The following is a 15,044-nucleotide window of genomic DNA, read 5'->3' as shown; positions in this document are numbered from 1 at the left end:
ATGTCACTCATTCATCGTGAGCTGTCACTCACTTTGTTCATTACACAGCATCCCACAATTCATAAATCCTGACATCCACTGGGGGTTTTAATCATGTTTGTTCGAAGTAAGTCTCAATTTAATGAGGTTATGCTGTTATTTTTTAAGATTAAGGTATTTTACTTAAGAAATGCTGCTTGCTAGTGAATTCCTTTTTGCTCTTTTTATATTGAACAAAGGAAATTTGGAGTGGAAGCTGATGCGGGGGCATGAAAGGTTGTAGAATGGAAAACTCTGAAAGATGTACTGTAGCTTGAACACTGGTTGTAGAGGTTTTCAGTCTCTCTGCTCACAGACTGAATAGATCAGAGTGAACACACACTCCCAAGGAATCCCTTCTTTTTTTTTCATAAAGAAAACCGTCTGCTATGAATCATCGGTCATACTTGACATTTTTTGAGGTTCATTCTAAAATAAAACGCTCCATTTGAGAGGGATCACACATCACTCCTCTTACAGTATGAAAGCTTGTTTAAAAGTTAAGCATATTATTTAGATTATGAGTCATCATACTTTTGCTCAGAAAAATGTGGGATTTTTAGAAATTAAAGTGCCTGCTTTTAAAATACGAGTGGAAGTAAAAATTGTTATGAAAGCCTTCATTTACTTCAACCTTTGGAGGCAATATACCTCTTCATGAGCCACGGTTGGTTTAAAAACAAATTTAGCTTGAGCTCAGTGTTGGATATCCACTGTTTCTCTGAGCACAATCAATAATGCCCCTGACTTATTTAGTTATTTCTATTGATTGTTTTTCTTGATCTTTCAGGGCTTTTTCTTTACATATGAGTAAACCAAATGTTTGTCTCTTTATTCAACAGCTACCCTGCAGTCTGTGACTTTCTACAACACAATAACTTATTATCTATCATCCGGGCCCATGAAGCGCAGGATGCTGGGTGAGTGTTGCGTGTGTGGCATTTCATCTTCTCCCATCACACTGTCACACAGCAGAGTAATTCAGACCAGGGTATTAAATGAAAAGCTTCCCCGGGTGCCCGAGGGGGGGGTGGGGTTGTTTGAGCCTGTCTGCAGAGCAGATTCGGTGCAGTCTGAACCTCGAGAAAAGCCGTGTTAATCCAAGAAGTAGAAAATGGATCCAGCAGGAGGAGCGAGCTGGTCAGATGTGGTATGATGGTATGATGCAGATCTTGCCAAATACTCAAGAATTATTATTTTTGGTCTGTGTTTTTTTTTTATTCATGTTGAATTTGGGCACAAAAGGAGGTATAGTACCAGTGTAACTTGGATTTGCAATAAAGGCACTGGAAAGCCTCTTTGAAAAGTTTGGTTTTTAAAACAGGCAGGTGGGTGGATGTGTCAAGCTGATCTCCCTCTAAGCGAGGTGAAGGCAGTGGGAGGTTCAGCAACACAGTTGTTTACCATTGCACTCCCACAGCACAGTCACATGGGACACCTTGCCATGTCTCAGATGAGGGTGCTGCCCCAAGGCTCCTCAGACCACAAAAGTAACCATGTTGTTGAGTTTGATTTGATGTTTATTTTGTGTAATTGGTGCCTTTTTAGAATCTGTGCTGAAAAATGTGGTGCAGCAATTACTTACTCCATTTCAACTATGAAAACCACCAAACGCCACACACTGAGACCAGAGAAACAAAGTGTAGACAGGTTTGAAAGCTGAGATTGTTCAGTGTGAAGACTGCTTAAGGACACCTTTTCCTGCAGCACAGGGATCTGCTCCCCTGAGGCATTACTGATGCATCATCTTACACACACCAACACAAAGATAAACACTGTTGTGGCTAATCATATCCCCAGGGTTGAAAGCCAATGAGTAATCCATTGCTGTAATGTTGTAATGTTTACTAATGTTTACCTCCCATTTGGATGTTTTACCAGATATCGCATGTACAGAAAGAGTCAGACCACTGGCTTCCCGTCCCTTATCACCATCTTCTCAGCACCCAACTATTTAGATGTCTACAACAACAAAGGTAAGGAGGAATCTATCATTTGCACTTTTCAGTGGCTTGTAATCTGAATACCACCGTGTCATATTCACAATTTTCCACAGGGCAACATCACCTTTACAGATTGTTGGGTTAGGGCTGAAAAATCATTGCTGGTCTCAGATCTGTACAAAATCTAATCACAGCATCAGGAAATCAAGACAATTCATAACTTTATGAACGGCTCCATTCTATTGAAGACATTCAGAGTGGAGGTATTGACTTCCTGGGACACAACGATAGCGTAAGGCCTGTGATGGTAACGAGTAAAAACATTTGTTGCAAAAGTTGGGGCAATTTCTCTGATCAAAACATGTCTGTCTTTGGCTAGCTAAGGGCTTGAAACGCTTAAACTAATTCCATAAAGTTGAATTACTAAGTTTTTTGGGAAATTATTAGGTAGACTTTTATATTTGAGGGATTGTTAGTGTTGATTCTGAGTGGGATCAGTAACAACATTTTATTAACTGTGAGTATCAGTGTCCACAATGTTGCTATAATAAACTTAATGGGGATGTCATTTCGTTGCCTAGCTCTAAGTAACCCTAAACAACAATGATGGCAATGACAATAAGTCTGTTTTGAAATTTTACAAATATTAATTCTAACTATTGTTTGACAAATTGTTTCCCATACATTGATTTATTTACCAGATATTTATTTTCTACTTATCCCTGCTAGTTAATGGCAGCCCTGAGAATTGAAAAGGTTTGGGCTGCATTTGAGTTTTCATGTTTCATCTTAAGTGCATCAAAAAGAAAGTTACAGTAGCATCATTATATTTGTCACACTTTATCAGTATCCCAATGGAGAAGTGTTCTATTCCTTCTCCATAATGCATTTTGATCCTAACACCGTACAAGCTCGGGGACTTGAGTCAGGTCAGAGCTGGTGTGAGATGAAGTGGCCCGGTGCCGGCTCACTTGGCACTCGGTGGCGGCCTATGCTGCACTACGATGCCCACGCAACAAGATAGGCTCGCCTTTGTGCTGTGAGTCAGCACTTTCCCCAGGAGAACAGACAGTATCTGCCTTGGCTGTGGGGGCATGTTTGGATGGGGGCGGTGTTGGGCAAACCACAGGAAATGGAAATGGGAAGGAAAGAGCGATGGTGCCGGTGCACGCTGTTTTGCAATTTCTCTCGTGATGAAATGCCACACCAGAGCTTTCTGCTGCAGCGCTGCCGGGGGTGTGCACATTACGCAACGGAGCGAGGGATGTCCTTTTTTTTTGTTTTGTTTTGGCCCACTTGCAGGTGTGTTTTTCTTTGATCGGAGATTAGGTCGCTTTTGTTTACTCTTTCTCCCATGAGCTGCCTCAGTGCCTTCCCCGCAATCGTCAAGAAACAGCAAGACGGTGTCGCTGTCTGGTACGTTGTTTATTATTAGGACCCCATTTATTCCATGCCAGCTAATCTTCCAAGAGTTCACAGTCAACACAACACAACACGGCACAGTACAAACTACAAACAAACAAGCAAAGTGATGTCAGATGTATGTTAGATGTTATTTCTTTTTGGCATCCCATTGCTTGGCAGGTCATTTGCACCCCTTGAGCTGAATACAGAGGAGTCGGAGTATCGGAGAGGGTTTTGTCTGCAGCGTCGTCTCAGCTGCAACTTGCTGACCCTCAGCTGATAAAATGCCTTCCGAAGCAAGAGCAGTTATCAGAAAGAAAAAAAGAGATTACTGTGTGTTTGTTTTTAGAGCTGACTTCATTTAGTCACATACTGTAGATGCATCTCACCTTGGAGGATTGTACACTACACGCCTTTTTATTTCTGTCATCATTCACTGTCTGCTTGAAAATGAAACACACTTTTCTCTTTGGCCATATCTGTCTTTAAGTGGCAGGATCATTGGCCTAAAATACAAATATAAAAAGAGAGAGAGCAGCTCCCAAGCAAATAAACATCCCACAAGATAAAAGTCTAGCTTGAGATTTTGTATTAAAACACCCAACCCCCCCCAAAAAAAACACACACACATGTTACACAGGGTTCCACTGGGGCAGGCACAGCTAACCAATACAGCCCTGTTAGTCCTGTTGATGCTCTTCTAATCAGTCATGTGGGTGGGGTTCACTGGTAGCAGCAAAGCCTCTGTAATGAATTGCTCTGCTCTTAGCTTCTTGCCGGAGCTCGGAGCCCACTGTGCATGTCCCGTGATTGATGGCCAATCGAGTGGGCACATAAATCTCAAAGGGGAGGGAGGAAGCATGAGCAGGTCCCATCAATCTAGTGCTGGGAGTTGGCCAGATTAACCAATGAGACCTCTCCACGTGGGGGGAAAAAGTAGCCAGAAGTGCACCTCCTGTCAGATAGGAGGGGGCGGAGGATATATACGAGGCAACACAAACAAGCGAGGAAAACCTCCTCTACTGGACGTAAATTGAACATGTAGCTGACTCAGGATAATCAGCACGTGAATGATGACGGTGACGTGGTTCTATAAAGACAAAGTTCAGCTTCGAGACGCCATTTATCCCTTCCTTTTTCTTTCAAGTCAAAGTGTCTGTTTTGCAGTGTCAGGCGCTGACCATCTGTCCATCACAACCCTGACCCCAGTATCCTCCCTCCTCCCTCCTTCCTCCTAACTGAAATCAGAAAAGCAGCACAGACATTTGTGAGCTGGCAGGGAAATGAAAACACAGCAGCAGTGATTTAGCAGTTTGCACTGCTGGAGCGTTCACTGCTTGAATCCTGAGGCGACTGCAGTGGAGAGGAGATGGCGGAGTTGGCAGTTGTACACTTCAGAGATTGCTTGCGGTTTTGTATTAATGGAATGTTTTCTGCTGCATCATTATTGACCGGGCCAGAAAGCCAACAACTGAATCCTAATGGTTGTGGTGCTTAGATGGAATAAAAGCTAAATGACAGTGATGCTGCCAAAAGCTGTCGACGCTGATCTTTTACTTCACCCCCAAGACAGTGAAGGGTTGGCTGGTTTAGAGCCACTGCACACCTGCTACACCTTATATAACCAAATGACTGCTTCGTGCTGAGGTAGAAACAGGCATGGATTAAATGGAAACTTAAATGTGCTGCTGCCAAGAGAAAAGGCCAGGATATCACTCGGGTTCACCCACAGGTCAAACTGAACGGAGATCACTTTTTTTTCCTCTCTCCCTTTTCTTTTTTTTTCTTTTTTTTTTTTGTTGACCGTTTCCTGCCGGTGGTCATGTGCAGGTTGGTAGATAGTGGAGATTGGTGATTTGAAGAGAAGGGAAATAGAGTGGCATGATTGGCTCCTGGCCCTGCCACTGGAATAAATAGCAGGATGGAAGCGAGGGCAGTGATGACGCCAGCGCAGCAGGGAATTCATTTTTCCCCCTCGTCACGAGTGCCAGCGAGAAGAGTATCCCTGGCTACAGATGCCCACCCATCTGTTATCACTCCGGTCGTTACTGGGCTTCCCTTCAGTTCCTGTAAACATGGGCATGTTGCAAAACTTTTCATGCTGCTCCTAAAAAAGAAAAATGAACAGGAAGGGTGAGCAGGTATGGACAAGCAAAGTCTAGTATATTATGGATCACTGGTGAAAGGATTTATAAGTTCTGATTCCAATTCTGTTAATTGATTAGAATCACTTCATTTGAGTATATTATATTAGAATATTTTTGAATAGCACTGTATATTGAGGTATAGCCATTACAATTGAGGAAGACTATGACATGCACCCGAAAGCTAGCTAGTAAGAGCCATCAGTTGATTTTTTTTTTCATCTCAAACTCATTTTCAATATAAAAAAAAACCAAACCAGAGAAGAGATCCATTAGCTATGATATTTATAGCCCACAATAATTTCAAATGGAGTAACAAATGTCAAAATGAAAACGTTTTGAGATCAGAAGCTTCATCATCCATGCCGCAAGACCAATAGATGTGATTAAACTTGAGTATGATTTTATTTCAACACCAAATGAATGTAAAACAGAGAGATAGGCTGTGAAATGTGTATGGAATCAAAACCAGTTAGTAGACCATCAATAAATGACAAGGTATCTCCTGATTACTGTAGGTAAAAAGGTCAAAAATCTAGATAGTTAAGACCCACCCCCACCCATATGCAGTGAATTACCCGGTCACACCTGCATTAGCTGATATTGTACATTTGTGACAATGAGTGCAGGTATTAAAAGCACTTCATCCTCATATACCAGCAGTAAATGCTTTGCCATTTCAAGCAAACGTCCAGTGTTGCATGAAATGATGTTGGCGAAGTGATGACATTTCACAGTATCATACCGGCTTTTGTGGAACTGATCCACACTCAGTGAAGTGGCAGCTTCAGGTCGCCACACTGCCTCGGTGTCGGTGCAGATGAAAGTGTATTAGATCAGCATGTTGCTTTCAGGTATCAGCAAGTTTCACATCAAATCACCCGGTCTTCTACAATAAACTGGTCTGAAATCAGAGGAGGACTTGGCTCTCAACTTGTGTGGACACAGCAGACAGGATTGAGTTGTAGTTTCCCAGTAGTGAATATTATGGTCTGGGGATCTCTGAACATCTGGTGTGGAATGGGAACCCAGTGGAAGTTCACACAGCAGACCTCAGAGACAGATATGCAGTCAGCAGGACGGTGGGAATCTCCCCCTGATCTCAATGCAGAATTAACTGTCCTTGTTACCGGGGAAACCGGCTCAAGGCACTCCCTCATGAATAATTAATGAGCGGGCGTCGCCTTGCAATATCTGTGTTACCGTGGCAGCAGGACTTGGCCTCAGCTACCCCTTGTCGAAACACCGTCAGAGCAGCAGAGACATCTAGTGGCTGTCACGCAGCGTTGAAGCAGCTGGTCGCCACAAGAGCAGAGTCCTACTGCTGCTGCTGCTGCTGCTGCTGCTGCTGCTGCTGCCGCTGCCGCTGCTGCTGCATGAGAAACTTTGCATGTAATTGTGCATTTGAAGTAACAAGCCTGTTCTGATCATGGGGGAAGGAAGGACATTTTTCGGCTCGTGTCATCGTCATCTGCCGACTCATCTGGCCTGAAAAACAAAGAGCCCCTTGACCTGCTCGCACCCAGCGCTCAGCATGTTTGTTGTGTTTGCACAGGGGGGGTGGGGGGGGGCGTTGGGTGTCTCTGTTCCTTTAAAGGGAATCTGATTTGAAGGAGCAACAGCAGGGGGGCTGACCTTTTCCCCCGCTCTGCCTTTTTCCCTCCGGGTGTTCATGGCTGCATTCAATCAAGTGCCTCCACGGTGTTTATGCAGTATGTGATGTTTATGCAATGGCTGCCCACGCGTACAATTGCTTTCATGCACACCGACACACACACACACACACACACACACACACACACACACACACCCACAGCCCTGTCTGGGTGCAGTGTGTCAGCCCAATACAATGATTTTCTTATTGGACTGGGTAGTAAGTGTGCAGCAGATATTGATAATAATGCCACATTAATTATACAGTGTGGGGCTGTTCCCCTGCAGGAGATGTTGCCGTTTGTGTTGAAGGAAGTGTGTGTGTGTTCATCTGTGCAGCTTGGGATGGGTGAGAGGTGATGACAGTGGAATGTAATGTTTTGCAATACTTAAGGGACCAGTTGGATCGCATAGTTACTGCGCTGAATGCACTACCATGCTTGGCTGGCTACACACACAAACACACACACACACACACACACACACACACACACACACACACACACACATGTACACGCACACACTGAGGCAAACCCTAACATAGCGGGATATTTTCTGACCCGCTTTGTGTTGCAACCGAGGGTTAGAGCTGCTTGGGATGCCAGGTTTGATGACTTGCTATTCCGGACCCTAAGAGGGGAGGAGGCAGGAAAGTCCCCCATGATGACCCAGCCACGGTGTCCGCTTTCATGCAGATCTGGGGCACCAGACAAGAGAGTAGGAGAGAGAGGGAATGAGAGATCGGGGGGCCTCTATATACAGCAGGGATATATTTGTGTTTGGCGGCTCTCATGTTTTCCTCAACACCCGCGTTCACACTGTGCGTTAATCATGGGCGAGGTCCCACAGGGCATGCTGTGGTCACTGCTGGGGAGACGATGACCATGTCACGTCAGCAGTGCACAGGGGCCATGTGATTATGATAAGGCTTTATATGAAACTGATTTTCTGTACTTGCTTAATCCCAGCACGGCTGCCAGTCCCTACATAAGGATAGTCGACTGCCGTCGCAGCTGCTTTTATGGAGTCATCTGCTGTCAGATGGATGCTTTGTTGCTTTTATCATTGAACCGCTCTTCTTTTTCAACCTCGCTGTGAACAGCAGCTTAAACACAACCAGTCTCTGTTTTTCCATGATTAATATAGCTGCTTGAATCATTTAAAGATGCTCTGTTTTAAATTTTGTGTGAGTGTAGCGTCTCTTTGGTGATTCTGGTGGGAGTCAGTTTAGTTTAAAGCAGAAGTAAGTGGTCCGGTCGTTTTCGCTAATGCTGCGTTCCAGGCAGGCTTTTGAAATCGTAAATTACAGCTTCAAGTCACAACTTACGACTTTGTAGCGTTCCAGGCAACCCACTCGTGTTTTTCCGACCTGTTTTACTGGTGAAAGTCACTATAACGGCCACTCGTAACTTCCGACCGGTGAACTCGTACCAGATCGAACTGGTACCACTTCACGGTCGGAAAAATACGAGTTTCCTTGAACGCACCATAACAGTCCTCGTCCCTACGTCACCACATTCACGGCGTCCCTTGGCTGCACACACAGCCCTGCATGCCGTTCTCTCTCCTCATTGGATAAAAACTGTAGGATACGATAAATGTTTTCTCCTCGGCTCAGAGCAGAGCAGAGTGACTGACAGACCCGTGTTTCAGTCCAAACACTCTATGTAAGTGATTGCTGTCGGAAGATATAACTATTTAAGACTTATATTAACACAAATATATCACTTACTTCTGCTTTAAGAAGTAAACTCGACTAAAAATGAAGTCTACCCATCCATTTTGACTATTTCACTTGATGAAAAGACTGGTATCGATCTCTGATCTTTTCATTGAATATATAGCAAAAGTTAGCCGATGGTTAGCTGAGTTTAACTAAGCTTTAAAGAGATAGTTCAACATTTGGACAAATTGGCCCATTGCCATAATCCCTGTAGTTTTAGGAGTAGGTTTGTTACCTTTAATTGTCGGTGCAAGCTCGACTTGTTTTTCGAGGCAAATGCATAAACTGCTTGCCGAAAAACTGCCCCCGAAGGGAACGTGCATCAGTAGTTTTGCATGAATTTACCTCGAAAACAACTCTGTCTCGTAACGTTCCGTTATCTCATAGCTTGGTGAATGTGCAGGTCACAACTTGTCCATCAGAGCGTTTTGGAGTTGTTGGATTGTGTATTTGATGAGGGAAACCAAGAAATCCCATTAGCCTCTAGCTATGAGCAGCTTGTGGCTCTGCTCCGCCGTTCTAAAAATAGCTTGCACCGACAATTAAAGGTAACGAACCTACTCCAAAACTATAGCGATTATGGCAATGGGTCATTTTGCCAAAATGTTGAACTATCCCTTTAACTTAGTTTAGCTTAGCTTAGCACAACAACTGAACGGACACAGTAAACAACTAATCAGGCTGTGTCATAAACCCACATAGCAGCAGCTCATAATTTATAGGATTTATGAGTTGCCTGTACCCAGTCTTCCTGCTAAGCTGAACATGCTAGTAGATGGCTAGCTTTATATATTGGACAAAGTGGTAGCAATACTCTCATATAAGCCTGGGTAAGAAACAAACAAAGAAGCACAAAATGTCAAACTGTCAATTCAAATCTTTCAGATTTCAAGGTTCTCATAAATTCTTCAATTAATGCAATGCATATTTGATATACGTAAGGGATTATGCCCGACGAGGTGTCCATTATCAGAAATTAATGGACGACACGGAGGCGTGAACCGTCCGACGCAAACCATGGTATTAAAGCCTTGGAAACTAGAGAAAACTTTTTGATGATTGCAAAAGCAGGTCAGCATTTCTATGTCACATTCCCTGGAAGATGAGAATATATTGTCAGTACGTATACTGATGATCATATAGTGTTATTTCTGTTGCAGGCTTTCTTCGTCATTACCTCAGCTTCCTGCCTCTGCCCACCCCACCCCACCCACCCTCACCCCCGCTCACCAGAAATTGATGCTTTTCTGTTAACTAATGAAAAGAGCTCAGGCTGAAAGAGCTCAAATGCTGAGCCATGTGTTTCTGTGATGTTAGTCATGTATCCAATCCTGTAAATGACAGGCATGATTCACTGGAGGCCGTAATCAATACGCAGAGGAAATGTTCCAGAGGGGTGAAAACAAGGGATTGATTTTTTTTTCTACCCAAATGCTTGTTACCTTCATTTTGATGCCTGTGTGTGCATTTTCCTTCCCTTCATTTTCACTTCTCAGTCAGAAATGAAGTGGATATACCACTCCCTCTGTCAGGGTGAGACATACTGTATGTAGATGCTGACAAATCACTATCATCATCATCTTTTTTAGTAGTTAGTTTTTTATTGAATTGCTTCATTTCCTGCGTCCTGACAGTGACAGCATTTGAGGCTTCAGTCTTGGGCCTTCAGTGTGATGAAGGTGTTGCGGCCACTCTGTAGCAACTGGTGGTTTTGTTTAGTCACAGCTTTGCACAGCATTTGCAGCTAATGAATCATAAACCAGAAAAAGTGAGAAACAGAAAACACCCAGAAACCTTTCAAACTACTTACTGAACACCCAGCCTTTTATTAATTAAATTTGATAATATAAATATTAAAGGAGAAAAGCTTTCAGCAACACGTCTCCCTTAGGATTCGCCTGAATAAAGCATCTCCAGAGAATGAATTACAAGAAGTATCTTAGTTTTCTCACTGTTTATCACTCTTTGTCTCTAAGTCTTGTTTCTATAGGCTGAGTACTTTGTGGGCAACTCTCCTCAGCCTAATGACACATCAGACTGACAAAAGGGTGCATACAATATTTGCCTTAGTGTCTCCCAGCTGCTGAGTGCATACAGGATTTCTAAGTGGTGGTTGGGAACAGGATGCAGGCTGGTAATGGACTTAGACCTCAATTTGATCTGGTGCTTTTTCTTGGTCTAGTGAAGTAAGGACTTGGTTCCTCATTTCAGACCGCCGCCTCCTGTCTGAGACTCTATAAGAAGAAAATTGAGATATCATAATGGCTGCATTTCATTTTATTGTCACACCAGTACCTCAAGCATAAAAACTGCAAGCATATTTTCATTGGCAGGCATTCTCTGCACATGTTGACAGACACACTATATAATCTTAAGTTGTTTAAAAGACCATCTGTGACCATAATTCATCTTAATGTGCTGGAGGACCAGCACCAAAGCAGTTTTATTTGATCTGTCATGTTTAACAACCACCTCCCTCGTCTGTTCTGTCCCTCCACAGCGGCAGTGCTGAAGTACGAGAACAACGTGATGAACATCCGACAGTTCAACTGTTCACCTCACCCTTACTGGCTGCCCAACTTCATGGACGTTTTCACCTGGTCCCTGCCGTTTGTCGGCGAGAAAGGTGCTCATTAATACACACATAGAGCGTATTGCATTCACTTGAATTTAAAAAAAATCTATTTTTTCTGGGTATTTTATTTTTTGGTTTGTTTTTTTGAATAATTTTTTTCTGTTTTCCTGACTTTTTTTTTTTCCTCCTGTTTTCGGGGGAATTTTTTTCTGACTTAGCTAATAAGATTTCAAAATCCTGTGAGAAGCTCCCACCTGCAAGTAACGTAAGACCTGATCTCTGAGGAGGTGTTCTGTAATAACAGCTAGTTTCCTTTCAATATAAATCTGAATTTACTGGGAACACAATGAAAATAAGAAAAATTAGTGGGGTTTTCCTTTGAAAATCTACAATTCCGGTGATAGCATATCCATGGATGTATCATATGGAAGATCTAATCTTCATCCGTGATGAAGTGGAGGCTTGACCGAGTGGTTAAACGTCAGTTGCAGGTGGGAGCTTCTCGCAGGGTTTTGAAGAAAAAAAACCTTCTAAAAACAGGAGGAAAAAAAATAGTCAGAAAAACAGAAAAAAATATTCAAAATACAAACCAAAAAATGAATTACTCAGAAAAACCAGATTTTTTTTTTTTTTTTCAAGTGAATGCAATACGCTTCCATAGAAAAGTAACAAACACTAAAAGTGGAAGACAAGTACAAGCTGTTGTTTGAACGTTGAGTTTCCTGAGTAAGCAATGGAAAAACCTGGAGTATAGCACCGTTACTCAGTGTGGTATAGTCATACTGTAGATACTACACATGCTAAGTTACCAAATAAGTGAGACAGCCCATTTTGGGTGTGACCCTCCCACACAAAGCCGTGACCATCTGTGTTGCAAGGTCACTTCTCACAGGGCGTGTGGGGGGGTCACCCGGGTCAACTGCCTAACTAGTGCCACATGACTCACAGCAGAACAACCCTCTGCACACTCAAGGTTACTCACAAAGTGGTCCAAAAATAATTGCCAATCGTTGTCTGTCCTTTTCTTATTCTGTCGCAGTGACTGAGATGCTGGTGAACGTACTGAGCATCTGCTCCAACGATGAGCTGACGACTGACGAGGAGCTGGATGGTGAGACAGCACAACACCCAGCACAGTCCTCACTATGTCCACTAGAGGGAGACCTCTGCTAATACGAGTCCCAGGGACACACACACACTCTCAAAATCAAGACAGTTTTTTTTATTCTTTGTGTTTACACATACCAGGGCTGCTCTGCCCAATTTTTAAAAACATTCGGGTTAGATATTTAATTTTATACATTCTTTAACAACCAAAACCACAAAAATTCTAAACATCTGAAAACAGCTTGAGCTAGGGGTCAAGTGTTGAAATTCGTAACGACACTTATTGAATGTGTTGTTTTGTTTTCCCTAGCTGACTCTGTACTGCAAGTCCCCATGAGTCCAAACAGCACAGTTAGATACAGTTATCATGCTTTTTATCTTTATATAATGTTGGCAAGTTGGACTCATCTGTTTGATCCCAAGTGGTTTATCTACAATGAGATGACCAGTTTTTCCTCTGCCTGCCACACCCCACTCTGCCAAACAGGAAATGATCTCACTGCCCGCCTCTCCTCCTCCTCCTCCTCCTCCTCTCTCTCTTTGTGTTTACTGATGCACACAGTTTGACTCTGTAAACAGCACCCAAGGGTGGAGTGTCAGGATGTCGACAGATTTCAGGCACATGTTAAAACCTTGTGCGATATTTAAATGATCCTGCAGATTGAAAATTGTGGCCAATGCTGATCAGAGAATATAAACAGTTCATGTGGATTTGAAAAAAGTAGATTTGTAGTAAGAGTTTTGAATTGTGTTTGAGTTACAAATTCATGTTGTTTGTTGCCATAACTACAAGGCTGAACAAAAGAGGGAAGACCATGCAGAAATAAGTTTCGTTTTTGTATAACTGAAAAGGAAATTAATCTCAAGACAATCAAAACACAACAAAACCAAACAGGATGGAGTCCAAGGCAGAGAGAGCCTGTAGCTGACTGCCACTGCAGCCAGACCAGGTGAGGTGACCCCCCCCTCCCCCGTTCACCAAACTCTGCCCATCGGCTCCTGCAGGAGAGGCCTGTTACTCAGAGTTACAGTAGTATTTCAATCCTCCACAAAAGTTGGAAAAAGAATTTCTACTCGACAGTCCATCCTTTTTAATGAATTATTGAAGGAACACGGCGTCCCACAATACGCAGCCGTTCAAATAATAAGTCGTCCCTTAACATTTCATACATTCCACCTTCTCATCCACTCATTGCTTTTAATCGATCCACTTTATCTTCACATTTCCTTGTCCTCACTTTCACCCTTGTGTCTCCTGAACTCATTTCTTTTTCTATCTCCACTTTCATAATATTTGTTAATTTCACTATTTTGACATTTGGATTGTTCTTTCATTTGTCTTTCTCACTCATGATCTCCTTTTCTATGGCCTTGTAATCTCTGACAATCATCTTGTTGCCCTGCTCTATATCTGCCATTGTATCCATGGTTTCCAGTCATATTTCAAACCTCACTTCTTTTTTCTCTCATTTCTTTTGCATTCTCCTCTCCTCCTCTTTTCCTCTTTCTCTCACTCATGCTGTGATGTCACAACTTTGGTTTACCTCATCTAATTTCTCTCTTTTCTATGTTTTTCAGAGTTTTGTGTTTCAAGGCATCGCTTTTTCTTTACACGTGTGCTTTGTTGCCTCTCGTTTCACTGTGCGCCACCTCTCCGCCACCTCCTCTTTCATTTTACAGCCATCCACTGATCTCTCTGTCCTTTCTCTCCTCTTCTCTTCTGGGGGTGTTTTCTTGAGAAGGACAGCTAATATATGCCCCCAAAAAAGGTACAAACACTAGCCATACCAGTGTGTGCCGCGGTAGATAGACTTCTGTTTAGTGCTTGCTCTCTGAATTTCAGTCTGTCAACTAACGACACTGTTTAAAGCACCCTCTAACACCTCTGAGTCTTACTGCTCTTAATTAAAATGTGTTTTTTTATTGACACATCGACAAAAAACAGCTTCAGAGAGGTCATTCTCATTTAGCCAAAGCAAGGTATTTGATGTACACATCAAAAAAAGTACTACCAGTGCTATTACCACAGGGGATCAGTCCTTTTTTTCACTGAGGATGAAAGGAAAAGTCTTAAACAAGACATCGGCTCTTTCCTTTACCCAGCCTTTCACCACACACCAACTTCATTTCCATTCTTCATGCTCATACATTTTCCACACTGGCTCCCTGGGGCCTTTTAAACTGTTATTCTGCAAAGGGGTCTCTTTAAACAAAGTTTTGTTTTCCAGTTCAGGAAAAATCCCGTTTGAGTCTCTGCAACCAAAACACAGCACAGGAAAATTCATATAGTGTGTGCTCATCGAACCTGCTGAAAAGACATGTTTGGACAAGCCGCTGTGGCCATTTACAATGATATATCAAATTTTTAAGTGCCGTCTGGGGAGAGTAGCGTGTCGGATTTAAAGGGACGAGCGCTGAAAACTACTAGTACTGGTATGATACATGTAGCATGGATGCAGTGAATGCTGAGAATCACT

The 15,044-nt window shown here is 42.8% G+C and overlaps 1 protein-coding gene across 4 annotated transcripts in view; it reads left to right on the top strand.

Annotated features, from left to right (window-relative positions):
- LOC146969598 (protein phosphatase 3 catalytic subunit alpha) overlaps positions 1-15,044 on the top strand; it is a 69,814-nt gene that overhangs the window by 43,450 nt on the left and 11,320 nt on the right. For 2 of the 4 annotated variants that reach the window (XM_085760004.1, XM_085760002.1), the window contains exons 7-11: positions 861-938; positions 1,900-1,994; positions 11,386-11,511; positions 12,500-12,571; positions 14,310-14,336. In XM_085760004.1, the coding sequence (XP_085616130.1) occupies positions 861-938; positions 1,900-1,994; positions 11,386-11,511; positions 12,500-12,571; positions 14,310-14,336 (398 nt within the window). The remainder of the gene's footprint in view (positions 1-860; positions 939-1,899; positions 1,995-11,385; positions 11,512-12,499; positions 12,572-14,309; positions 14,337-15,044) is intronic. The other 2 variants (XM_085760005.1, XM_085760003.1) reach the window with 1 other exon arrangement.

Source organism: Trachurus japonicus, chromosome 18 (genome assembly GCF_045865225.1).
Source record: "Trachurus japonicus isolate A0001 chromosome 18, Traja_1.0".
Lineage (NCBI taxonomy): Eukaryota > Metazoa > Chordata > Actinopteri > Carangiformes > Carangidae > Trachurus > Trachurus japonicus.
This window is presented reverse-complemented; position numbering and strand designations above follow the sequence as displayed.